This window comes from Anas acuta, chromosome 2 (assembly GCF_963932015.1).
Source record: "Anas acuta chromosome 2, bAnaAcu1.1, whole genome shotgun sequence".
Taxonomy (NCBI): Eukaryota; Metazoa; Chordata; class Aves; order Anseriformes; family Anatidae; genus Anas; species Anas acuta.
The window spans coordinates 94,678,707-94,704,596 of NC_088980.1; the positions used below are offsets into that span (position 1 = coordinate 94,678,707).

Here is a 25,890-nt window from a genome sequence, read left to right on the forward strand (position 1 = left end):
TGCGTAGCAGCGACCCAAAAAGCGCCGGTCCTGTGATGCCGAGTTGTCTTCCTGCTGTCCTGGCTGGCTGGAAGCAAACTGGCATAAGCCTTGTTCGTAAGTTATGAACAGAGGCTTGTGATGGGCTTTTGGGGTTCTGCACTTGCCATGGTAATTCGCCTTCCTCCAAAGAAATCCCAGTCAGTTCAGAGAACCCCATCTCAGGGATTCAGTCCCTTGTTCCAAGGGAAAGTGAAATTAATGATAGAGCTCAGTCAGCTTTCTACCCCTGAAACAATGGAGAGAGGTAAAATAAGGTGACCCCTTTCAGGAAGCTTAGGAGCAAACAAAAACCTTTCCAACTGCAAAGGCTGGATGGGCTTAATTGCTTATGTGAAATTCTTACTGTTAACAGACTTCTGCATCCTTATTTTCCAGCAATACAACTTGAGAAAGGCTGTCTTGTTCCTCTGTGGATTCCCTGCACGTGGAATATGCCATGTATGATTTTGTTAATGACCGCAAAACCCATGACTGCATTTTCCAGAAGTGAATCTTTCACTTCCACTACGTGCCGTCTAAAGTGTCTGAGCGTTTCTGAATGCTCGGAGCTTACTCTTTTCCTGCTAAAGTGCTCCAAACTTCAAACAAGCTTGTTCCCTTGAAGTGCGAGTGCTGAGCTCTGTTTGCTGATGGTGTCAGCAGCAGTTCACTAAACTTGCCGGATAGAATGCCCTACTTACTGACTGTACAGGTTTACCTGCTCCTCCTTCACTGTTTCATGGAGATTTCTAAGTAGAGATATGGAGATTTTTTAAAGTAGGGATCTCACTAGGTTGCTTTCTTTGAATATTTTTGCAGAAATGATGTTTGTAGGTTACTTGATCTCTTAAAATGTGTTTCTTATGTTCTTCATGAGCTGTGTATCCACAGTAACTGCAGGACTTCTTTTGCGTGTGCTTGTACGAAGTACAGTTGCAAAGGGAACTTTTGTTCTTGCTGTGAAGTTAACTTCATAGTTGACCATTTGGTAAAAAGCTGGGAAGTGCCATGTGACACTTGTTTACCACTGAAAAAAAAAGTAGTCAGAATGTTGCTACTGCTTTTCACTACTGCTTTTGAGCAAAGAAGAAATTACAGGCTGTTCTAAGAAACTGGCTTTCAACCTCCCTTGTTTAGCTAAATCTTTTCCTTTTTTTTTTTTTTTTTTTTAAGCAAACTGAAAAAAGCTGCATTGATTGTTTTTAATTCATGCAATACTGCAAATGTATGTTCATTCACTTGTTTCTACTTTGCAATTAAAGAAAAAATTGCACTTTCTAGCTTGCTTTACTTATAGACTATTTGGTATCAGAGTATATTTACTACCAGCAGCGGTAAGAGATTCTTGTTTCCTGGTAGGGGAAACTGCCCTTAGAATCACTACATCACTACTGGATATGTTTATTAGTAAGTTTTTTTTTTTTTTTAATTTAGTATTTACATTGTTGAACCAGATCTTCATTTTATGTAGATCTATTCATAGCTTCATGCTTCCCTTTTTTTTGATTGTGCCACAACTGACAAAAGAAAACTGCAGACTTAAGCCACGGTATTAAGCATATTTGCTAACACTTCTTTTTAGCTATCCACTTAGCTGTAGTGTGGAGAGAATTATTCTACAGTATTGTGCAAACTATTTGGCATGCAGCTCAGAAAATACGGTTTTATGGGTTTAAAAAAACAAAAACAAAAACTCTTACTCTGGGTAGGTGCCTTTAATTCTGTGTTTCACATGAACACTACCATTTACATCTCCTTCGCTCTTCACTGCTGCTACCATTTCCAGTTTAATTATGTTAATTTTTTTTTTTTTTATGGAAAGTTTTTGGCAACACAAGTCAGGAAGGGTGTTTAACATGGTCTGCGCTGACTCACTTAATAACAAGTCATTTAAACAGTTGAGGAAAGGCAAAGACGAGGGAAAAAGCACTTTCCAGGATGTGGCTCCACCAGTGACTTCCTCAGCTGCCATTATGTACCTGCTCGCTTGTCTAGCGGTTATCAGGTATCTTCACAGCTGGAGAGGAGCCTGTCTGGGTGGATCTGTTCCAGGGAGGCATTCTGATAAAAGGCAGAATATCTTTCTGTAAGCCTTCATGGTAAGGCACTTGAAAAAGTTCAGAGATGAAACTTTGAGCTCTGCCTGCATTCCTGAAAGAAGAAAGTCACTTTTCAGAGTCGAAGGTAACTTATCTGCCTGTGTGTAGGTCTCTGGGATCACAGCTAGCTACACAATATTCAGAAAGCCCATTTGTTACAGGCACTTTGGAAAATGTTCGTGTGCCCCCATGTTACTGAACATGTTTTTCCAACTTCATAGTTACGGAAATTACCACTAGAGGTTTTGGAATTTGTTTGACCAATACATTCAATGCCTAAATAACTTAAGAAACAAACAAACAAAACATCAACAACAACAACAAGTCCATGTTGCTGACTTCTGTTCCCGTCAGTCTTGGATTCTGAATAAATTAGTGGTATGTGCCTTGAGAATGAGAAAAACAAGCCTGTTCTTTATTATGGCATTGCTTCTCTGAAGCAAGCTAAAATAGTTCCCCTTTCAGTAAATATTATATAATGTACATAGTGTTCTGCCAGAGTCCTGTTTTTTCCAGAAGTATCTGGAGTTATGTGTTAGAGCCCCAGGAAGAACCAACAACTGATGCTTTCCCATGTACGTGAAAAGCTCACTGATGTAGTTTTCAGATTGAAGGCATGACTTTGAAATGACCACACTGAATCAAGCTATAGGTCAGCATAGAATCAGTGATCTTTTCTTTATCTTGTTGTCCCTGTCAGATATATAGGGGAGTTTGAGAACAGGGCAAGCAAATGTGATTATGTCTTTGGATGTTCTCCCAGTTAGTAAGGACTTCTCAAACTGTACGTAGCTTCTGTGTTTTTTAGGATCATCAGTAGATTTCTCTTTTGTGGTCTTGCCCAGTATTTTCTTGGGCCCACGTAAACCTCTAGTATTTACAGCAACCTGAGGATAGGAGTTCAGAACTGTCAAGTACCTGTTGTATGATGAACCACTTTTCTTCTCCTTTTGGATCTTGTTCCTACCACCTATATTTATTTGCTCTCTGCTTCCTCATTGGAAGAGACATTGCCCGCTTGATCTTTATCAATTTTCTTCAGTGGTATAAAGTTTTCCTAAATTTCTGTCATCCGACTTTCAATTACGTTTTTAAAGGTTAGTCTAAAGTTACTTGGAGATATTCCTTGTGTAAACTGTTCCTTACATTTGTTTAATACTTAATCATACTTCTTTGGCTTTTTTTTTTTTTTTTAAGTTTCTGATATATCTTTTGTTTTCCATGGTCAAGGCGGAGAGCAGGAAGTAGAACTCAGACGGTATTACCATGTGGATGAAGTCGATAAACTGAAGCATAGTGGTCTCTGTTTCTTTCCTAATAATTCGTAAGAACAGCTGCTGAGTGTATATCTGATGTCAGCAGAATCCTTATCATCCTAATACCCTTGCAAATAAATCAATGAACTATATACTGAAAAGGTAATGTGATAGAGTAGGTCAAACTTGGTTGGAGTGTTTTAAAAAAAAAAAAAAAAAAAAACAACAGCTGGCAGTCTGTTACCAGTGGCATCCAACATGGACTGTTATAGGGCCCATTTGACATTTTTGTTTTGTTCTTAAGCTTTAATGTTTTTACTAATGATCTGGAAGTTGGGATGATGGGCCAGCTTGTTCAGCAAGGATGTGAACTGTGAATTGTTTTATTACCAGCTTATCTCCCCTCCCTGTGATAACACAGAATAAGCCCTGTCCCGGCACAGGTTTCTGTGAAACTCCATCGGTGATGTCCCTCTATTACAATAAGCAATCATTTACTTTCTGCCTTCCTACTCCATCTTCCTTCTTCTCATTCTGTCTCTTAATTAGTTAAATATTCATGCAGAGGATCTTTTGTTCAGAGACTCTCTTGGTTTTCTTTGAAACCTTTGTATGAACTTGTTCATACCAAACGATTCCTAGTTCTCTTTCAGCAGAGTCTGTCCTTATGCATAAAATCCCTGATCTCTACAGAGAGCTCTGGTTGTTTTGCGAGGCAGGATTTCCCTTAACAAACACCATGAGTTTTTCCTAGCACATCATATTTATTCAGGTGTCCACTACTTCTGTTCTTCCTCATTTTCTGTGTCAATGTGTCAGGCAACATCCATACCTCAACTATCCATCTAGTTGTAAGTGGCATGACAAAGTTGGTATCATCTGCGGCATCTTTGAGTTCCTTGAATTAGTGAATGAAATGCAATGTTGGCAAGTTGTACCAGTTCATTGTATCTAATATTTTCATGGCCTCTTCTACCATCACTTTGATTCCACAGAGGTTCTCTGAGCAGATCACGAAGATGCCTTCTGGTGTAAGGATTTCTTCACTTTCTGTCGTAGCTGAGCACAAGTATGAGTAGCTGCTCCACTCTGTCCTTATCTTCTGTCAAAGGGTGGGGCAAAGCTGTGTTGAGGAAGTAACCAAGTTTATCAGGCTTATCTGCCTGAAGAGATGGATGGCAAGAGCTGGTAAGTTACTTTTAGTGGAACATGAGTTACTTTTAGTCTCAAATTCATGCAACTAAACAAACACAGTCTTCAACAGACTTCTAACAGAGCTATGTTAAACTGTAGATGTTGAGTTCAGTATGCCACTGTTCCATGACACTGGTCTTTGAATGCTATCTGTGGACTAACATTGTGTTTGAGAAAGCAGTTTTGTGGTCTCATTGGCTTAAAAGTCCTCAAGTGCTTGGAAACTGCTAGGTTGTTCTTGTTATACCCAGTAGCAGCAAAACTCGGAGCAGCAGCTCACCTTCAGGTAGATCCACAATGCTTGTGGATATGGATGTTAGTATGTATCTTTAATGAGGGACATTTTTTTTCTGGATTTATTTAAGGAGTTTCATGACAGTTCTGCAAATGTATGCATGTATGGCGCCAACACTGGCCAAAGCATCTGTGAAAGATTGTTGCATCATGTAGGTGAAAAGATACATATAATATCTTCCTACAAGTGTTTGTTTCTTCTAAATTTGACAGCTGTGAAACTGGTCATCTTGGAGATAATTCAGTCATGGATTTGCTTTAATGGGCTTTCACTGACAACTTTAAAACAGAGTTATATCTTAAGAGCACTCAGACTTTCAACTTGCTATTGCTAGCTTTTTATTCTTAGAAGCCTGCAAAAACTGGAAAAGTTTTTCTTGCTTTTCATCTGCATCATGCGTTAGTCTTGTGTATGTCCTGTAACTGTACCATTGAACTACAGGCTCATTTACAGACCTATGTCTGAGCTTTTTGCAAACCAAATAATTATCTCTTCTTCATTTAGAGACAGTTGAAGCATCTTTCATACATTCATGTCTTATACGTTCTCTGGACAACAGTCTTAAACTTAAGAATGTGTACTCATTCCTGAACTTCAGTATTCAGTCCAAGCTCTTACCCATTTCAACGTATTTGCATTTCCCATGTAGCAGATGCACTAAGATTTGTTCCAGCAAGTCCTGTGCCTGTCTTGTTTCACCAGGCATTTTTGGTACCTCTAGGCCACCTGCAGTGTTCTAAAGGTTTTTTATGTTGCTGGCTGATCTTGTTCCAAGATGGTGCCAAGGCTTGGGATTTGTTCCTCACGGCACTCTTTGGAAATTTCCTTTTGGAAAAAAAGTAGGGTAATCCATATTTGTCTTAAACCCACTGCTTTCTTCAACATATTTGAGGAAAGAAAACAGAGTGCTCCTCTTCTTAAATGCTTCTTGTGTATTACATGTAGTCTTTCTCCTTCAGTACTTTAAAATTTCCACTAACTTGCTAGCTTTGCGCAGCTGCTCCATTTTTCCAGGATTTTCTTCTGTGTAAATTAATTTGGTAGGGATTGTACTTAACAGTAGTGCCAAGTCTAATGAAATTATGAATTGCTGTGTAGAGGCTTGCGTTGTAACTTGTACCGAGTGAAGAAAACCTCCTGTCTTAGCGCTGCAGAGAAACTGTGCTGTGGAAGAAGTCGTACGTGTTAACTCTGCTGCTGAGTCTGGAAGCATGTGGTATGCTGCTTGTTTACAGGGTTGTACCTCATTAGTTTCAATTAGTGACTAACTCATTGACTCTTCTCTTCCCTTTGGCTCCACAGGTGTTGTGGATTAAGTTTGTGTGTATTCTGTGTTACAACTCTTCTACTTTATGCAAACAACAAAGCTTGCAGCAGTTCTGCTGTTACTCAGTCTACATGAGGTACCCTATGCCCCTTAAGGATCCTACTTCTTTGTCTGGGATTTCTGTAGGAAAGTTAAACATATGAGTTTGTCATCTGACTTTAGATCCTGTGATTCCTTCAGTCACAGTCCACACGCAATTGCGTCTCTGGGCTGATGTAGTTGCAGGTTTCTCTTTACAGAGGCTAGTTTTGACAGCTGTTTAGTGATTGAAGCTAGGTTGTTAGGAAACTGTGAACGGGACATAGCTGGTCAGTTACGGTTGTGGTTGTTAAGCTATGCTGGGGAGCACAGGAATACATTATATTTTTGTTTACCTGTCCAGAATGTCCTTTTTTTATTATGCTAATTGCTGGTGATAACTAGTATCGCTAATTATAATCTACTTTACAGGAAAATTTACATTTGAACACTTACATTTTTTTCCATGGCTGTACTGTTGTTGTTGTTGTGATTTTCGTTCCATTCCGTGAACCCTTGAATGGTGAAACTGGCTTTGAGTTAAACTTGATACCTCTGGTATGACCTTCAGTACCTTAAGCTCTGGTACAACTGAGAAAGAGTAGCACTTCAAGCAGCTGAAGTAAGGTTCTTCATACTGACATAGCTGAAAATCAACTGCTCTTTTTCAGTGGAAGCTTCTCTCTTACACTTTTGAGATCAGATTAATGGCTTTCCTATAGATTAAACAATTTTTTTTTTTTGGAATTCTCCAGCAGAATGAATTTTAAATCAAAACTGACTCACAATGATCCTGCACAAAAAGAATGAGAGCAGCTTTCTTGCTATTCAGCATTGTTAACAGATGGTTTTAGACAGATTAGGTACGGAAATCCCCAAAGGATGAATTATGAATTAATGATTGCAAACAACTCTGATTATAGTTTAATAAAATTGCTGTATGGTAACATGAGCCTATTTCTTTTAGCATGGATTATTTTCTGTTTATGAATTAATTGGCAAAACATAACCCTTACTAGCCTGAGCCTTAAACAATCATTTCTACTCACTGAGTTGTACTGGATTCCATCAATAGCCTTGCTTAAAGCTAGTGGGGTAACTGAGTAGTAATGCAGAGTCTGGACCCAACTGTAACTGTTAATTTGCTCTAAACAGTGAATGGGATGATTTCTTTGTTTTTCTACATAAAATGAATAATCAAACACTATTTCTGAGCAAATACTACAGTTCTTTCAGAGGTATACAGAAAAATAAAGTATTACACAGTTGCCTTTGTTCTAGAAGAAGACTTTTGTATTGACTTTTGGTATTAAGAATCACTTATAAACACATAAAACACTTTAAACATATAAATTCTTATTTGAAGATATGTAATAATGAAGTTAAAAATGAGTTCTAGAAAAATAATGTCGTAAGTGTGGGGGGTTTTATTCAAAGCACAGGTGTCAAAATTGTTTAGAAAGGAAATATTGTCCAAAATTACACATAATTAAACATAGAAGTTAACCGGTGTATAGAATGTCTCCTTTTATTCTCAAAGTTTGTTATTGAGTTTTGGAGTTGCATTTAAATTTTCTTAAATTTCACAACTGAATGAATTTTTGTTGCCCTTCACATAATGGTTCCTGAATTATATGCAAGTTCTGTTTTGTTGTTGGTATTATATTTTTTTTTATGCTCCTCTAAGTGGATAATAGTTGCATATGCAAAGCATTTTCCAGTGTACACTGTACTTCTCTGTTAATCCCTAGGCAAGTATGTGCTTTTCAAGAAGAAATGCCAGGTGTTTCTCTGAATTGAAGTGGTATGCCAAAAGCTGCTAAAGAAGCTTTCTCTAAGAAAGGCCCGAAGAACCATCCTGTCTGCAGCCCGCAGTGAATGGCTGGTATTCATACCAGTGAAGCTGCCTATGGGGCTAACAACTTTTTCCACATCTACAAGAGCCAGTCCCAACTTGAAATGAAAGAGGTCTCACTTCAGGCAGTATCAATGTTGTTCCTGCTACATCCAACATTACAGTACCTGAATTTTTAGTTCCACAACAGTGACTTTTTCTAAATGAGAAGTTCCAAGTTGTCTTGGGCATTGTTTGCACAAGCAATAGAAGTTTAAGTACGCTGACAAAGGCAAGTTAAAGTTTGACAGGAAAGCCACAATAATTAAATAATTATTTGACATTCAGTCTCTGGTTTTAGGTTTACCTGATAGTATTAGTAAATTGATTTCTTTTTGAGGCTTGCATCTCTCTGGTGCTGAAAGCATGTCTGCATCTGTTTTGACCACATCTGAAAGTACGCTTTAAACAACGAGCTTCCATCTGAGTTGGTTTTGTTTTCTTAGACTTGCTCGTGCCCAGGATTTCTAGGTGCAAAATGGAGGAAAAAAAAAGAAGTAATAGTTTTGTTTATGGAATCTACTCATTTAGGTTAGAAGGTATTGAACAACAGGAGGGGAGGAAAATGCACTTTTGCTGGCTTGCACACCCCTAAGACCAGTTGTTTGTTAGTTCAAGTTCACTTTTCTAATGAGGCAGTTGTGCACTTCAGCAAAACTTCAAGATGGTGCTTGTTAGAAGGCCAGTTTACAAAGGAAAGGGCATTAAAGTCTGTTTTATCCTTGGATGTGTTTCAGGATAGGTAAACTCATTCTGTGATCAATGTACTTGATGCACATATAATCTGAAGAGGTTAAATTGGATTTTCAATTTTTTTTGCTAACTTGTAAGTGTCAAGTTGCTCAAAAGTGCAAATTTCAGTGTGTAAACTTCTATGCATCTTTTCAAAAACAGAAGGAAACTGGAACTTGGATTGTTTGAAAATGAAGATCTTTGCCACTGTCACTCATTTCTATAGAAATTCTGAAAACACTTTTTGTCGGGGGAAGACAAGTCCTCTGACTTGTAAGGCATGTAAGAGTGAAAAAGTTAGCTTTGTTTGATCAGTGGTCAAGCATTGCTGAACATTCTTCAGGGATTCTTTGCTGCTGCTGTTCTGGGGGGAGGGAGGTGGTTGGGGAACAGCAGGAGTGCACATCAGTTTTGCTTTACTTTTCTGCCTCGTATCTGTGGATCACTGGTGTTCCCTGATCTTTAAAGGAGTCTGCAAAGTGAATGTTAAAAAAGCAAGTGTATTTCTCCTTTATAACTGTCATTTTAGTAGTACTATTAATGTATTATAAATTCCACATAATGTCTTATAGTAGTGCGAGTTGTGTTTATTCTTTCTCTAGAGCTCCTGTAACTTCCAAAAAAAAAAAAGTTCACAATAACTTAATCACACTGCAAAAAAACAAACAAACAAACAAAAAAATTTGAGTTTTCATTACTCTGGCAGGGGGAGGGAAAATCCAAATACCCCTTACCCCCTTCCAAAAAAAAAAATCCAGGCTGGAGGAAATAAATTAGTGTCATAAAAGTCAATTTCAATTGAACAAGGTCATCTGTGCCTTCACTTTTTGGATAATCATTTTGTTGGCGTTTGTTTTAGATCTTGAAGTTTATAGGACCCTTGGATTTCTAGAAATGCGTTCGGCACAAAGAAAGGGCATTCACTGCTATAGTATGGCCATGCTATGAATTCAGTCCTTTCTTTTGTTCTCTAAACAATTCCAAGAATGTGTAACAAGTGAATAGTAATGATGCTAATAATCTGAGGTGTGTATTCAAATGAGAAGTTGTGTACTCTTGCCTTTCTTGGCAAACTTTACAAAGAGAGGTCTGAAGGAGGTTTTGAAGCCCAGATCTGAAAGAGCTGAAGAGGGCTGTTCCGACCCCTTCCAAATGATGTTTTCTGTGTGTTGAAGCTGTTATGCATGAGTTGTACACAAACATTTTTAATTAAAAGTATGATTTGCAGTTAACCAAAACTCTGGATATGAGTGTAATTAGCTAGTACCTCATTTACCTCTTGTTCTCTTTTTTTTTTCTTTTTCTTCCTTCTAGGCACCCTTGCTTAGCCCTCGTTGGAGGTAATCAGTTAGGTAGATCAATAATCTGAGTTGGGAGGGCTCTTTTGTTGCTTGTCAGTTTTTGCTTGTCACTGCCTGCTCTTTGTTTTTCCTTCTTCCTCTCCAGAGGTAGCTTATCAGCTTGTTAGGCACTAGGTGTGAAAGACTGCCAGAGGCTGCTCCAAGCATTTCCCTGTAGATAAGTGAACCAGCTTAGGTTGTTAAAGTGGTTTAATTCATTAGCTTCCCTGAAGGCTTTTGTGAAAGGCGTGTACCAAAGCAGTGAGAAGATGCTTTTGGAAAGCCTTCAGGTAAAGATGCAACTGCAACAATCTCAGTACTACAAGTTTAACAGAACTCAGCAGTCTTGGACATGAAGCATATTTTTACTGCCCTTTGCATACTGCCTGCAGGCAGTATGAGGAAAATACATAAATATGGGTAGTGGGATCGTACCACTTCTTGGAAGCTGTTTTCTTACAGAAGCTGTGACTTGAGGTCCTGAATCATGTGTTGAGCTCCGTGCAACTGCTGCAAGGCGATGTTGGTTGCCCCTTAGTAATGTGTGGAAGAAACTTCTGTTTCAAGTGTTCATAAAGCAGAGGCAGTGGTCTCAAATACTGTTTTCAGGATAAATAGAATATGGGTGTATACAGTTAATTAGTGCACTAGAAGTTAATGCAGTTGCATTTCATAGGATCACAGAATATTCCGAGTCAGAAGGGACCCACGCAAGGATCACTGATTCCAGATCCTAGGTCCACACAGAATCACCCAAAAACTAAACCCTATGTCTGAGAGCGCTGTCCAAATGTTTCTTGAACTCACAGCAGCTTGGTGCTGTGACCACAGTCCTGGGGAGCCTGTCCCAGTGCACAATCACCCTCTGGGTGCAGACCCTTTCCCTAACCCCCAGCCTGACCCTCCCCTGTCCCAGCTCCATGCTGTTCCCTCGGGTCCTGTCGCTGTCCCCAGAGAGCAGAGCTCAGCGCCTGCCCCTCCGCTCCCCTCGTGAGGGAGCCGCAGGCCGCCAGGAGGCCTCCCCTCAGCCTGCATTGCTCTGTCCTGAGCAAACCAAAGGACCTCAGCTGCTCCTCATACGTCTTGCACTCTAGACCCTTCACCATCTTTGTAACCCCTTCTTTGGATGCTTTCTAATTGCATACAGAATTTTATCTTGGTTAATCTTTTCCAGCCTCTGAAAACTTTCAAAAATGAATTCCTACAAAGAAAAATTGAGTAGGAAGATAAGGCATTCCAATTCTTAAATAAATAATAAAAAAAATCTGCACATTAGCTAGACTTCTTATATATATATATATATATATATATATACACACACACGTGCTTAAAATGGTTAGTAAGGCTTTCAGTAATGCCTGGACATGCATTTAATTTTAACACTTTTGATTTTTTAGGGTGAATAAGCAGGTAGTCCTTGTCAACTTCTCAAGTTCCCTAAGGCTTGTCCATTGTGACAGAAGCCTCCCTGGCAGTTTTGCGGGTAGCCCGGATGGGCTGTATGTCAAATGCCAGCTGCTGCTTTGGTGCACTCTCAAGTGAGGTTGCATTCTGTAGCAGATGTGGGTGTTAGAGCGATGTGTGTGGCTGACCCATTTTGCTATTGCAAAAATTTTTGCAGTAAAAAATTCTTGACCCATTGTTGCTATTACACTTCTGTCAAAAAGAGATTTCTAACCTACGTGAACTTAATGGAAGATACAGATGTGAAAATACACAGAATGTAAGAGGAACTGTTACTCTAAGGATGCTATGAGGCATTAGCTAATCCCCACTGCATAGAGAAAACACCTTAAATATTTGCTCTAGCAGGAAAACTGATTAGTGTGAGGCAATAACAAACATTACTCACGCGAGTCTAAATCATCCTACATATGCTGTGTGTAAGGAGGTGTGTAGGGTACCTTCCAACTTGATTTCCCGATTTAACTTCTGTTTGTGGGAGTGGCTGTGAAATAGCTACATTTCCGCTGGTGTTATATATAGTAGTCTATAAATACTTCCTGAAACCCAATCTCTTAAGTATCACTTTATTCTGTCATGCAAGACTTAATTACACTGATAATAAATAGACATCAGAATATTTTTAGCTAAGCATGCTGTCATGATGCTTCCTGTGCATGAAGCATAGAACAACTTAAATATCACTATCTGAAGGCTCTCCAAAAGCTTTGAAAACAGCTGCTTGAAAAGTGCCACCGTTGAACTTGTTTCCTTAAATATCAAGTACATCTTGATCTATTGTGACTGTATGTTAGTTTCAATAAAGTTGTGGGAAGACAGTTTTCCGGGGGCTGCTCATAACAAGTGACTGAAGATTGTAACTGACAACACAATCCTTCAGCTGATCATCTAAGTCTCATCCAAGCATGCCATGGATAAATTATGAGTCCTTATTCAACAGAATATAAGTATTATCAGAAGGACTGCTTCCTTTCTAGCACCTGACTGGTAAATTCTTAGGTAAACAGCATTGTAGTGTATTGCTCTTGTTCAAAGAGGCTTGCAGGTAATCTCTTCAGTTCTTAACTCCTGCCCAACCACCACAAGTGTTAGTGACTGGGTGATGTGTGATCAGTATGCAGCAAGTTAAATATCTGGGAGGTCTTAAGCTTAAAGCAGAGCTTAGATAATGTTCTTGGAGTCATAGGGGATTTTATTTAAAAATAAAAAAAAAAAAAAAAAAAAAAAAAGAAAGAAACACAGCAGTAATGGTTCTGGTCTGATTGCCACTGGATGGGCTGTGAGTCACATCCCTATAGAGGGAAAAAGTAATTTTTTATAATCTAAAACATCTATAAACACTAGAGTCATAGAATCATAGAATATCCCGAGTTGGAAGGGACCCATAAGGATCATTGAGTCCAACTCCTGGCACCACATGGGTCTACCCAAAAATTCAGACCATACATGTATGACTGAGAAAACAGTCCAAAGACTTTTAAACTCCAACAGGCTTGGTGCCATGACTATGCCCCTGGGGAGCCTGTGCCAGTGCGCGACAACCCTCTTGGTGAAGAAGCTTTTCCTGATGTCCAGCCTGAACTACCCCTGCCTCAGCTTGACACCATTCCCATGGGATTCTAGAACCAAAGAGCCTTTATTCCCTTAGCTGATCTATATTTCATGCATTTCTCTACCTTGTTCTTTTATTAGGAATTACCTACTCCTATTTCAGGAGCTGCTTTCTACTTTATATATATATATATATATATATATATATATTTTTTTTAAATCAAAAGCATCCTACACAAAATTTACTGTATCAGCACAGGCTGCATGTGCCACATAAATGTTATAATGTCGATCACACTTGAATAGGTGTGAAGCTGTTTATGTCTTGGTATGTTTCAAACTTCTTGACCAACTTCTGTTGGTCAATTAGCTTCCTTCTTTTCTAATGTTGAGATAGTTCCTCTAGTGGCCCTAATGTAGCTAGTCCCAAAGAAATTATATTACCCAGTTGGGACTTCATTATTCCAGGAAATATTTGCAAAGCATCATCTGCCATGTGTAACCATAGGTGTCCAACCTAAACTTAATCTGCATTTAGAAACTCCTTCAGTGGGTGTTACAGACTAGATGACATTGGCGGTGGCACCTGCCAAAACAGTTGCTGCTTCTTGCTTCACCTTACGTGGTGGGGAATAGGAGGTGTCTCTTTCTGAAATCGTGCAATCCTGAAGACCCCTATAAAGAGAGTGCTAAAGTGGTAGAATCATGAAGTTCACCCATATCTCAGATGAAAGTGTTTCTAAAAATGTTTTGTAGCACTTCATGAAAGCAACTTAACGTAACTGACGTCTTAGCGATTTTTGTCATTTGTGTACCTTTACAGTAACATATGGGATTAAAATGCCCTCGATGATTTGTAACAGACCGTGGGATTCCTTTCATTCTGCAGTGTTAGTTCTGTATGCATTTTTTCAGGGTTACGCTGAGCATGTTTAAACTTCTGCTATTATAAAATAATGTGGGAGGCAAACTCACAGCCAGGACGTGCATCCAACTTATATTCTATTTGTTATTCTATATACTTTTGATAAGTCAGTAACTCAACAGGTTTGTATTAGTCCTTTGTTTGCATAACATTGGGTTCCTGTTTGCTTTAATATCAGTTGAGGAAAGAAAGTTGTGCCCCTCTGTTAGATTGGTTTTCTGCAGCATTTGGGCTGATGCTCTTACTACATTTACTATCCATGGCTAGTCAGGAGTTAGCCAGCTGGGCTTCTTAGGTTAGCTTCAGGTATTTGGTATTTGGGGTACCCAAAGCATCCACAATGCTAGAATATGGAGAGCTGCACATTGCAGGTGTTTTTAACATCTGTTTGACATGCATCTAAATTTCTACAGAAGTGATGGTAATTGGGAGCGGTATCCATTTGGGAAATACCATTCCATCTCTAGAATGAACTTGGAAGTGTTGATGTATATGCTTGGCTTACTCTTTAATAGGACTGTTTTCATCCTAAACTGGTCTTTATGCTAGAGAGACATCAAGGGCTTTTGGGCTTTGGGAATGGAGGTTGGTGAACTGTGGTGTGGGTCTCTTATAGGGACAAATTTGTTGTATGAATTGTAGAAAGTGGCATTCCTTTAGAGCTCCTGGCTTGGGAACAAGATGGAGAAAGGAGAACACAAAAGTCTTGGGCATTGATCAAATTACAAAGCAGAACAGTTCTTATGCTGCTTCCTGCTCTTTCCTTGGATGTGATGTGAGCATTACGGATACAGCTTCTAGGAGAATGTATGAATGAATCGTGATTCATATTTTTCTGAGGAACAGACATCTGTGATCAAGCTGATACAGCCGAGGTGTTTAAGCACTTTATTCATGTAATTCTGTGATTCTCTTAGTAGACTTCTTTAAGCTTCTAAGGATGTGGCTAGTACTGCAGTGCATTTTAATCTGCACTGCTACTGAAAGAAGCACCTCTAGTCTGTACGTTTTCTCTTTTGCTGCCAAATACTGTTTATGGGCAACAGATTATGAATAAAACTAAACTAATAAACATCACCTTCTCCACAGCTCAATTTTAACCCACATCAAATAAATTCATTGCAAAAATGGGGGGAAGGGAGGGGAAGAGATGAGGCAAGGATAAGCAGGACTAACTTTTTTGGCAACAATAATGGCTTTTATTCTGGTTTAGGAGCTTAGGATTTTTGGATAGGCCAGAATAGGATGCTTCAGATGGTTTCTAAAAGGTAAATGGTCTTTCTTTTTGTGTAAAGACTGTGTTACTGCTTGTTCTTTCTTAAAGCCTGCCTTATTGAATTGGATAAAACATCTTTTAGAAAGGCTTATTTCGGTTAAAGGAGCCAAAGATCCTAAATCCTAGTAGATGAGTGTGTTTAGTCACCTGGCAGCACAAATACTTTATAGGATTTCCAATACTGGTAAACCCCAAACAGTGTTGATATGCCTACAGCTGGACTCCTCGGCTTCTAGTCTGTCCTTAATGTGAAAGCCTGTTGAGACCTAGGGCAGTTTATTTTAATATTGTGGGTAGGAGGGAAAAAAAATCAATTCGTTTCAGATCAGAGATAAGCTGAGATCACAGCAGATGAGCAAACTTATGTTCCTTTTTTTTTTTTTCTTCTCTAAGAAGTTAAATGATAACTCATGACCCCACACTTATTTTATTAGTATGCTAAGTTGTATGTTACTGAGTTCAGTAACAGCTCAAAACTTGTCTATAATGTCAAAAACTCATTTTGTGTACAGTTCTAAATGTTAACTCTTACTGTTCACAGATAACTACTCTTATTAATCATAAAGATAAACCAAAGCGTTCAGACAAGACTCTGCAAGCAATTCAGCGAGTGGGCCAAGCAGTTAACCTGGCAGTTGGAAGATTTGTTACAGTGGGTGAAGCTATAGCCAACGAAAACCATGAATTGAAAGAAGAAATGAGTGTTGCTTGCATCGAGGCAAGGAGAGCAGGTATGTAGTTACTCATGAAATTTGTAACCTTTTGTGCATGTGCCAGTTTTTAGTGTCAGGAATAATGTAAGAACTTTTATGTGTTATTTAATTGTTTAAACCTCTCGGGTTCATTCAAGGCCTGATCTGTCACTCATTTTTGTTGCTTGCTTAAAATGCTGTCATTTTATGAGCCACTGTGTCATTTTATTTATCCAGTGGATGGGGTTGTGTGTTGGCTTTGATCTTTTGCCTCAAGGAATTACCTGACTGCTGTTTATAATAAGATGTTACTAGAGACAAAGAGCAAAATGTTGAGAAAATAAGCTTAGAGTTGCTCTCAAGCTAAAACAGTGGAGTATATAAAGTAATTTGAGATCACTTCATTTTAAATCTGAATGTGTGAATGAAGGTCAGTGTCAACCCATATTTCATCAAGAGTCAATAAGATGACTCACATCAGTTATCCTATGACTTCCCTCAGTAAAATGAAAATCATACCATGCTTGTCTTTTTGCTGGACTCAGTTTTTGTTGCAGACTTGCTGGGTGTGTATGTAAAATTGATTGAGTTGACTTTGTCACCCTTCTCCCTTCAGAAGGCCCTCTCTAGGCAAACAGTAGGTTGCATCCTCTGATCCTGTAAGAGAATGTCAATGTCACGTTAGAAACTGCCTTCCCAGATATGTCCCTTGAATGATGTTTTAGTGACTATTCATAAGTGAATATTCTTACAACTGCAGTGCAGCTCTAAAAAAGATCAGATCTTGAATAATGCTCCTTTTGTTGTTTGTGGTATTTGGGTGTGGGGTTTGTTTGTTTTCTTTCAAATACTTTCAGATAATGGGAAGTTCTGCTTGAAGTTTTTCCTTTTAAGCAGGCAGAAGTACCTCCTGGCATGACAGATTGTCTCCCTGAAGCCACAGGAAGCATTAAGTCTGTCTTAAGTTTCCAGATGTGATGGCAAATAAATGACCCTTCCTTCAACACTAATGCCTTGTCTGCAGGAAGGAGCCATTCTCCACTCTAAGACAAGGATTACTGTAATTGATCTGTTAGTGGACTTGTGGGTGTTTGTGTGATTTATTTTTGTTTATTTATTAGTTTGTTTGTTACCTTCTCAGTAACTGCAGAAGCCTTGAGGAACTTGCCTACTGGTGTCCTAACTGGTGTATTTGTTGTTAAATCCTGTGCTGGCCTCAAACTTTGGGGATGCATGTTTAGTACACTCCACTCAGCGTGTGCAGTTAATACCAGTTTTGTGCTTAAAAGAAAAAAAAAAAAGTTTACAGATTAGGCATGGTAATGTAAGAAATCCTCTGAAAACTCCTCATCAATGAGTAGCAACAAAGCACACTGGTGATGAAGGACTGTTTTTGTTACTTGAAAAACTCTTCTAGATAAACTTCAGACTGAAGATTCATGGCTGTTCCACTAAGCTTGGCTGCAAACAGAAATGTCCTAATTTGAAAACATTCTGTTTGTTATGTAAAGCATGCCTTTTCTCTCCAGAGATCCAAGTAAAATGCTGACAAGCCAAAAGCTCCCATTGATAATCTCAGCTACTAAAAGACCAGTGTAGTGTGAATCTCTGCTTCTTGACTTGGCAGTGGTTTTGTGGCCAAGTGCTTCTCCCCCTGCTCTCCATCAGTGTATCCAGGAGGAGCTCAGAATCTAAAAATAGTCTGGCTGCCCTATTTTATCTCACCAAATGGTTATACTTCCTCTGTGTTCTAAGTTTTATTTCCTCAATATAGAAGAGGGAGGATATAGGTTGTTTACTTTTCTGTCAAGCCTTAGATTTACCTTGGCATGGGTCAGTTATTCTCTCAGACCTATGTAGATGTATTTCACATCTAACTGAAGACTTGCATGGAAAATTCAGTATATCATATGTGTTTGATGCCATTTTTTGTTTTGTTATTTTTTTTGTGTTCGTATTATCTCTGTGGACGGCTAAGTGTTGGACAAGGCAAGAGAGCCATTTGTGCAGAGACATTTTTAAGGATAGCTGTCCTCTGAATTCAGTCTCAGAACACAGTTGCCCAAGTGCCATTCTGAACAGCTCTGGTGTTCCCAAGCAAGCCAATAAAATCTCCTGGTGAATTATATCCAAGAACGTTGACTTGTATAAAAGAATCAGCATGGAAATATTGTCTGTCACTGAGAGATGTCAGCTAATGTGACTAGTTTGAAAAGCCCAAACTGCCAGCTTATTGTTCTGCTTTTGTGTCAACCACTCTTCAACACTGGAGATGTCACCATTAAATATTGGATTTTCGCATTACAGTATGCATGACAAGCATAAACTATATGGAGTGGAGTTCCCACAACAAATTCAGCCAACCATGCATCAGCTCTTCTCACGGGAAGCTGTCATTTGCCTCAGTTATTGAGTTCTGTGGGGAAGGTGTGAAATTCTTTTGTTTTATTTCTGCGAGGGTAAAATGAAAGGAAAAGTGGGAGAAGAAGCCTTTAGGGGATTCTCACTGTAAGTCATAACTGCTTCTTGTTGACTGAGATCATACTGGTCTCCAAGTTTCCTATGTTTCTAGTTGCACATGCATGCACATAAAGGAAGCAAAAAATTAAGAAATTGACCTGAATGAGCTTCCCATCACTTAAGAAAATGTTCTATGTTGTAAAATTATATGTACATTAATGAAGTGGTAAGGCATAGCAACAGAATGAAGTTTGTGATGTCACATGTGAAGTAATAGCTTAGCCCTGCACTTCTGAACATTTTTACTGTAATAGAAACAAAATTCATGTAATGCAGATTCGTGTGCAGCTAAAGCACACATTTTTCATGTCTGTGTGCTGGATTTTGAAACGTTGACGTCCCATATTCATATGGCATGGGCAGCAGAAAGTCCTCAGTGATTAGAACAGGATGTTGTGGAGCTGTTTATACTTTCTTTTAAGCCAATAAATTAAATGAGGCTTCAAAAATTAAAGGGAAGCTTTGTTAGCCATAGAAAATAGATCCCAAGCCTAAAAGATTTAGAACGTTCAGAGTCTGAATTGCTGAGAAAAGTAGTGAGTCTTCAGATCAATTGCACACCCTGCAGAGGCTTTGAAGGACGACAGATGTAGTATCTGACTCTTGTGAAGGGTATAATCAGTGATCCAAAGTGTTTCAGACTTGTTATGACTATTTCCTTGCAATAAACCTTGTAATTTGATTGACTCGGAAAAGAATCATCAAACACTGCAAAGGGTCATGTAGCAGATTTTGCCTAACATTTTTCTTGCACTGTGTCAGTGTTTACAGTGACAGTAGAGTAGTGGAATGTAACTCAAAGAATCACATTTTTAGATGCCCATCTGTGATTTTTTTTTTCCCAAACTAAGGAAAGACTAGTTAATTTAAAAGAAAAAACACATGTCAAGAATGAGTTAGTGTCATAACATTTTCAGTATTCTCTGCCAGTTGACTACATAGCCCTAAAGGAAGAAATGGAGTAAAATGGGAGCGACAGCTCTCTCCTACTTTTGTCTTGTCTTTTAGTACAGAGAAGGAACAAACTAAAAAGTCTGACAAGCAGCAATTTAAAGTGGATACATAGAATCGCAAAATAACTTAGGTTGGTACGGATGTGTATCTTCAAGAATAGAGACACTGCAGTTTCACTTGTACACCTCTTACAGTGTTTGAGCACTCTTAAATTTGTTAAAGCCTTTTATTCCTTGTCCATTGTTCCTTGTCCTATCACCAGACACTTATGAAAAATTATGCGTAAATAGTATAAATCATGGAGTTGTGTTTTGAAGGACTGTCAGGCCTTCCTTGTTCCATGGATTTTATATGTGTCATTTCCAGATTAATAATGCACCCTCAGGTTCTTCATATGAGAGCCCTGGCTTTATCAGATTTTTGGAGTTATTATCTTGTATGCTTAGGTGAATTATCTCAGTTGTGGTTTTGGAAATGTATCCTAGGGGACTCAATCAAATGTCCTAGACACGATCTTCAAGGATGATCTGCAGGTTAGCTGTGGTTTGGTCATTTTGTCTTGGGTGCTAATAAAAAGTATGCCTTATTTCAGAGCTTGCTTGTGTTTGGTCTCTCAGCAGTCCTTCTGCAGTTGTGGAATAAGGAAACTGCTCTGTGCCTTTCCTGTATTGAACTATTTTCTAGGACTATCTATTATTTAACAGGACAGGGTCCTGTGATTTTTCTCAGACACAAGATTCATTGACTGCACTGGACCGTGAACTTCCTAACCACATTAAAAATAAAAGTTGTCAAATAACCCTATTTAACTGTTACTGTATTAAATGCTAGTTGACTAAAATATGTTCATGGACCAAAAATCAGTGCTTCATTGTTGTTTTTCTCTTGTGTTTCTGACAATGCAGTTTGATGGTCTTTTATATAAAAAGTGCAGTAGCCTCACTGTTGTGCTTTAGTCCTATAAATTAGGATGTTATTTTTCAGAATCTCTTTATACCTATTGCCAGAAAACTTCCATGGGAATATGAAATCCATAAATTATGGGAATACTAGCTGGAATTTGGAAGATGGAGGGGAATTTGTATTTCTTTACTTGCTGCATCCTACTCCTTCAGTGTGATGGTGCTGCAAGAGTTGATATTGATTTGATTTTTGCTATTAAAATTGGAGAAATACCTTCCACTTAAATATCAATAGACTCCTGCAAGAAAATTAGTGTTGCTTACAGATGGATGTAAGAGGCAGTACTGAATCATCTAAATTTAAATTTGGAGAGGGTGCCACCAACAGTCAGCCAAAGGAAGTGAAATGAATTAAAGAGTAGTTGTGGATTGCTCTGAAATACCTCAAAAGTAGAAGTTATATACCCCAGCGTCTTTTTTCTTAGTATGAAATGGTAACTGTTTATATTTTTCCTTATAGGTGAAACAATTGCACAACTTACGGATGTAGCAAGCTTGGATCATCCGGAATCTGATAGCCACATAACAATCTTTACAGACAAAACAGGAGTGGTAAAAGCTGCGAGGCTGTTGCTTTCTTCAGTCACAAAAGTGCTGGTGTTAGCAGACAGAATTGTTATTAAGCAAATAATAACTTCCAGAAACAAGGTATTTGGAGCTTCTTTTTTGTTTTATTTACCTGATACCCGCAGCATGCAAAAGAGTGGTGCTACATGAAGTGGTATTTTCGTTGTATTTCTAGGGCAAGTACAAAATAAAGAGGTAAAAATGAATGTCTTACATTATGTCCACCTACCAAATATCTGAAATGGAATGACTATAAAGTCAAGAGGAATAAAATGTTCAGTGACTTGTTACATTTTATATGATCCATATTGCACTATTGACTTAGCATGCTGGAGAAGAAATGTGTAAGTTTTTTGTGAGGTGGGAAGAGTGGCTGTAGTAAAAAGGCCAATAAAAGCCACTAAAAGACAGGATCTTTCTACTGTCAGGAACAAGACAAGGAGACCATTCAGCATGTATCTAAGGCAAAAAGCTGTGAGGAATGCTGATGAAAGTATGTGCTAGTGCAGTGAGCCTTACAGATTAAAAGGTTTTTGTGCAGTTTAGCTTATGGCTTGAAACTTAGTTGATTTAAATAGTGCATGAAGACCATTTAACTTCAAGTGTAATCTATTTCAAGTACTGCACTGACTTGACTGCAGAATATCTCCCCCCTCAAAATGTACTAAGATAAAAATAGAAAAAAAAAAGAGGCCTTCTGAAGCTCTCATTTTTCAAACTTATTTTTTTCTTTCTCCCATTAATTTTCAACTCGTAATCCAGAGCCTCTCTTTCTTCTTTTGACTCCTCATGCTTCATATCTCTCTTATTTTCTCCCAGTTTGCTTTCCAGACAGGCTGTTCTTTATTAAGCAGCTTTTAGATTCAAGGCACTTAACTGAGTCCCAAGATTTAGAAACCATGTTGTATGTATTACCTGCTTCAATCTGGCTCAGGGGCTTAACAACACTGATTTGCTGTCTTAGTGCTCTTTTCTTCTCCCAGTGGTTGGGGAAGGTGGCATTAGTTTCATCACATTTATTTCAAAAAAATGGTCTACTCTTGCAGCAGAAACCAGAGTGGTGCATTTGACAACTTCTGCTGCCTTTCTTGAGCTTTTCTTCTTTGTTTGCAGCCATTCAGACAATTAATGTCTGAGTGTTATGGTGTTATGAGCACAATAACCATAGGTACAGAAATGGATTTTAATTTGGAAAGTATTACAATATATAAAATGAAGTCTTATATTCCAAAGTGTGTCTTACTGTGATTGCTGTAGTCTTTGTGGTCTTTTGCATTTCACTGCATTCTCCTTTCTACACATATTACACGTGTTTGAGAATGTCTGCTTCTGTTTATGGAACCTGTATAGCAATTCATGTATCTAGGACCAAGTCAAGCAAATGATAGTGTCTTATACAGGCACGCTCTGCGAGAGTACGCTGAAAAGTGTGTCAGGTAGTGGTATGATGGATGGCAAAGCAGTTCTTCCTTTAAGAAATACTGTGATAGAGGGATGATGTAGGCAGGGACTTGAGCAGTGCATACAAATACTCAGGGACAGTGTAGTATAGAGGCACAGAGGATAGAAAGGCAGAAGTGAGATCATCATTTATATCAAGTGTAAAAGATGCTGACTTTATGGATCGTGTTACTTTTCCAGAACATCTCACCTGTATTTTCATTTTAGAGACCTAATGCCCAATGTTAAACTTTTAGTGTCACTTTTCTTGCAGCCTCTTTACAAATAGTTTCATTTTCATTGTCATGATCATCTTCCACATATGAATCAAGAGTAGTGACTCAACCAAGGGTGAAAGATAGAAAAAGGCCATAGTGATAGGTTATTCAACTTCATAGACTGATGAAGTGATTGAGATCTCCTGGATTTGTGATCTACTGCAGAAAAGTAATCTCTGTTTGATGATCCTAATGATTCTGTTCCTGCCTCTGTATCCTCAGCACCCCTGTATTTTTAGATTTTGTACGTTTCCTAAGTCCATGCCCACATCTTTCTTACCTTTCAAAATTTGTTTCATTCTCCGTCATACTTAGTAGGTTTACATCTTGCTCCACTTACTGTCATCTGGTTAGGAGCACCAGAACAATGAATAGGGAAGTGACAGATAGCGGGGGTGTTGCTATCCTGTGCAGATTGAACCAAAATATGGATGTGCCCCGAAGTGATGTCAGCCTAAAACTGCAGTCTGAAAAGTGACATTCATAGTGCAGCAGTAGCTGTGTAACACTAAGTTCTAAATTAGGTATTAATAGAAACTTAGTCTTTTCTATATATATTTTAACCTTGAATTTTAAAAATGTACATTTTAATTAGTGTCTGTGTGTTTCATGTTGAAAGATTAAAATTTAAAAAAAAATGGAGACACCACAGATACTTTGCATTTTAGAAGCTTTATGAATAAACTTTACATGATTTAGGGTCGGTTATACTGTTTCTGTAAGTAGTTCCTTAGAATGTCAGGTATGCTGGAATATCTAGAATCACTAGCTGTAATAGAAATGTGTGTGCTCTCACTGAAATTTTAACTTGATGAGATTTGTCATGACAGAAACACTTGCTCTAGGGTAACTGCAACAGAGGTTTCTTGCAATCAAGACTATTCTCATAAAGTACTCTATTTGCTTAAACCAAAAATGATTAAGCATAGTTACTATTTTTTTTTTCCATTCTTGGAAAAGAAAGTTGGATCTTAACTTGTATGTTTTCTCCTTTTCCCCACATTATTTTCTACATCCTCACTTTAACATTTAACATGACAATAACATTTTTGCTAAATATGGAAACTGAACCCTGTAATAATGTTTCTCTTGATATTGGGAAGATTGAAGAAAACGTTTTTGAGGGTTCAAAATAAGCGACTCATTTGACTGAAGTGTGATTGTTAATTTAGGCTTTGATTTCCAGCTTTTGGGTTATTAATACTTCAATTGTAACAAAATATGTACATTTTAAATAGCACAATTTAGAAATAAATAATAAAATTCCTAATTTAGTACTAGTGGGTTTTTTTGTTTAGTATCTTGATAATCCACAGTATTTTTCCCTTGTCTTTCAGGTTCTTGCAACAATGGAACAGCTAGAAAAAGTCAGTAGCTTTCAAGAATTTGTACAAATATTCAGCCAGTTTGGAAATGAAATGGTTGAGTTTGCCCATTTAACTGGAGACCGGCAAAATGTAAGTATTAATAAAAATGTATGAGGAATGTTATGAATATCACTTTTCACCTGCTTCACTAGGAGATTCGTGTTCTTCTGTGATTATTAACTATGAAAAAGCAAAACAATGCTGATGTTCTGTCTCTGAAACCCAAATTTTTCTCCTTGCCCCACCCAAAGTACCTCCTTTGGTTTTAAAGCTTAGCCTGGGGTGTTTGCTGTGTCTATCTTCCAGAAGCCTAGATGCATGTCATCTGAGATGCGCTTTAGCTTCATTTGTTGTCCTTGGCTCTAGCATTTCTGGCTTGTTACTGTGGTAAAGAATCTGTCTGCTGTTACTTGACAGAAACAATTGATGTTTGCACATAGTAAGAGGCTTTGAAAACGGAAGAACTGAAATCTTTACATCATATTAAAGCACCTGCTTTTATTTTTTAGTGTTGTTTTTTTTTTAATGCTGTTGAATATGCTTGATATGCTCACTTTACAGTGTGTAGGCTGCTGTGTGGTGCTGTTAGTTTTACTGGTAGGAAACATCCCTCAAGGTATTTTTATTTAATATAATTATAGTTAGTATGCCAGAAATTCTTGAGTCTGGTCAGATTTATCAGCATGTAATGCAAGAATTTCTGAAATTAGCTTTAAAGAACAAACAAAAAAGTTTTGTTGTTGTTGATTTAGAGCAAATCTAGGATTAATTCCATTCTGTAGACTGTTCCCTTTTCAGCTAGTAACAACTTTGTCCATTCTACATTATGCATTTTGAGACGATTAATAGGAGTCTTAATGCAAAACAAAACACACGTCATTATTTTTGTAGAAACAGAATTATAGACAGCAAATGAATGCACTTAGGTTAGGAATTAAGTTTTCTAAACTTAATGTGTGTGATGAGGAGCTTAGACTTCCTAGTAGCAAGGAGATCTAAAAAGTTGCTAGTTCTAAGAAAAAATGTAATCAGCTTATAAGAAGTATTATACAACACATGGGTAGCTGGCATAGGAAAGAACTAGGCATGGTTTCATTGAAAGTCACGTTACGATGCCCATTTATTAACACTCAAAAAACAGTTGGCTGTCTTTGCTGCTGGAAAGATCCTAAGCTTCACAAGTTCTTCCTCTTGTTAGGCCCTCTTACATGTTGAGGAACTAAATTTTTGTCCTCTTTATCTCCCTCCCATCCTCAAACCAGTTTGGACTCTAAATTCTTCCCTTTTCTGAACTTTTCTGGAGGTATATTTTAGTTTTGCTGCTATATCCCTCTCCCAGAAGAGTTCTTGGAAAGTTCCTTTACACAGTACTTTCTATACAGCAATTGTTTTTTAAGCCTGTTAAATTTTTAAACATTTTTATTAATTGGTTTATGGTAAATATAATACTTAAGCAGATAAAAGATACATTTTCTATTTCATTCTCTCATTATAACAAAAATCTGGTGTTTTCTGTCTCTGTCTTTGCCTCTCTTCCATTTCAGACAATATTTTTAGTCTTTTTTTTATTGCTTCCTTTCCTGTTTTATAAATAATGCTCTATGATAAAGATAAAGAAATTAGTGACAGTTTATGTAGTATTCTCTATCTCTGTAATCTTCTTTGAAATCTGAACTGAAAAGAGCCAAGAATAAATGCATAAATTAAAATCCGTCTAA

At 38.0% G+C, this 25,890-nt stretch overlaps 1 protein-coding gene and 1 long non-coding RNA gene across 2 annotated transcripts in view; both read left to right on the forward strand.

The window, feature by feature from the left end:
- The window catches only part of CTNNAL1 (catenin alpha like 1), a 53,447-nt gene that overhangs the window by 790 nt on the left and 26,767 nt on the right, over window positions 1-25,890 (forward strand). The window contains exons 2-4 of the mRNA XM_068671247.1: window positions 15,934-16,123; window positions 20,981-21,168; window positions 24,143-24,262. Of these exons, the coding sequence (XP_068527348.1) occupies window positions 15,934-16,123; window positions 20,981-21,168; window positions 24,143-24,262 (498 nt within the window). The remainder of the gene's footprint in view (window positions 1-15,933; window positions 16,124-20,980; window positions 21,169-24,142; window positions 24,263-25,890) is intronic.
- On the forward strand, window positions 6,699-9,393 carry LOC137850818 (uncharacterized). The gene is made up of 2 exons (XR_011092826.1): window positions 6,699-6,832; window positions 7,962-9,393. It is a non-coding gene; the product is annotated as an uncharacterized lncRNA (long non-coding RNA).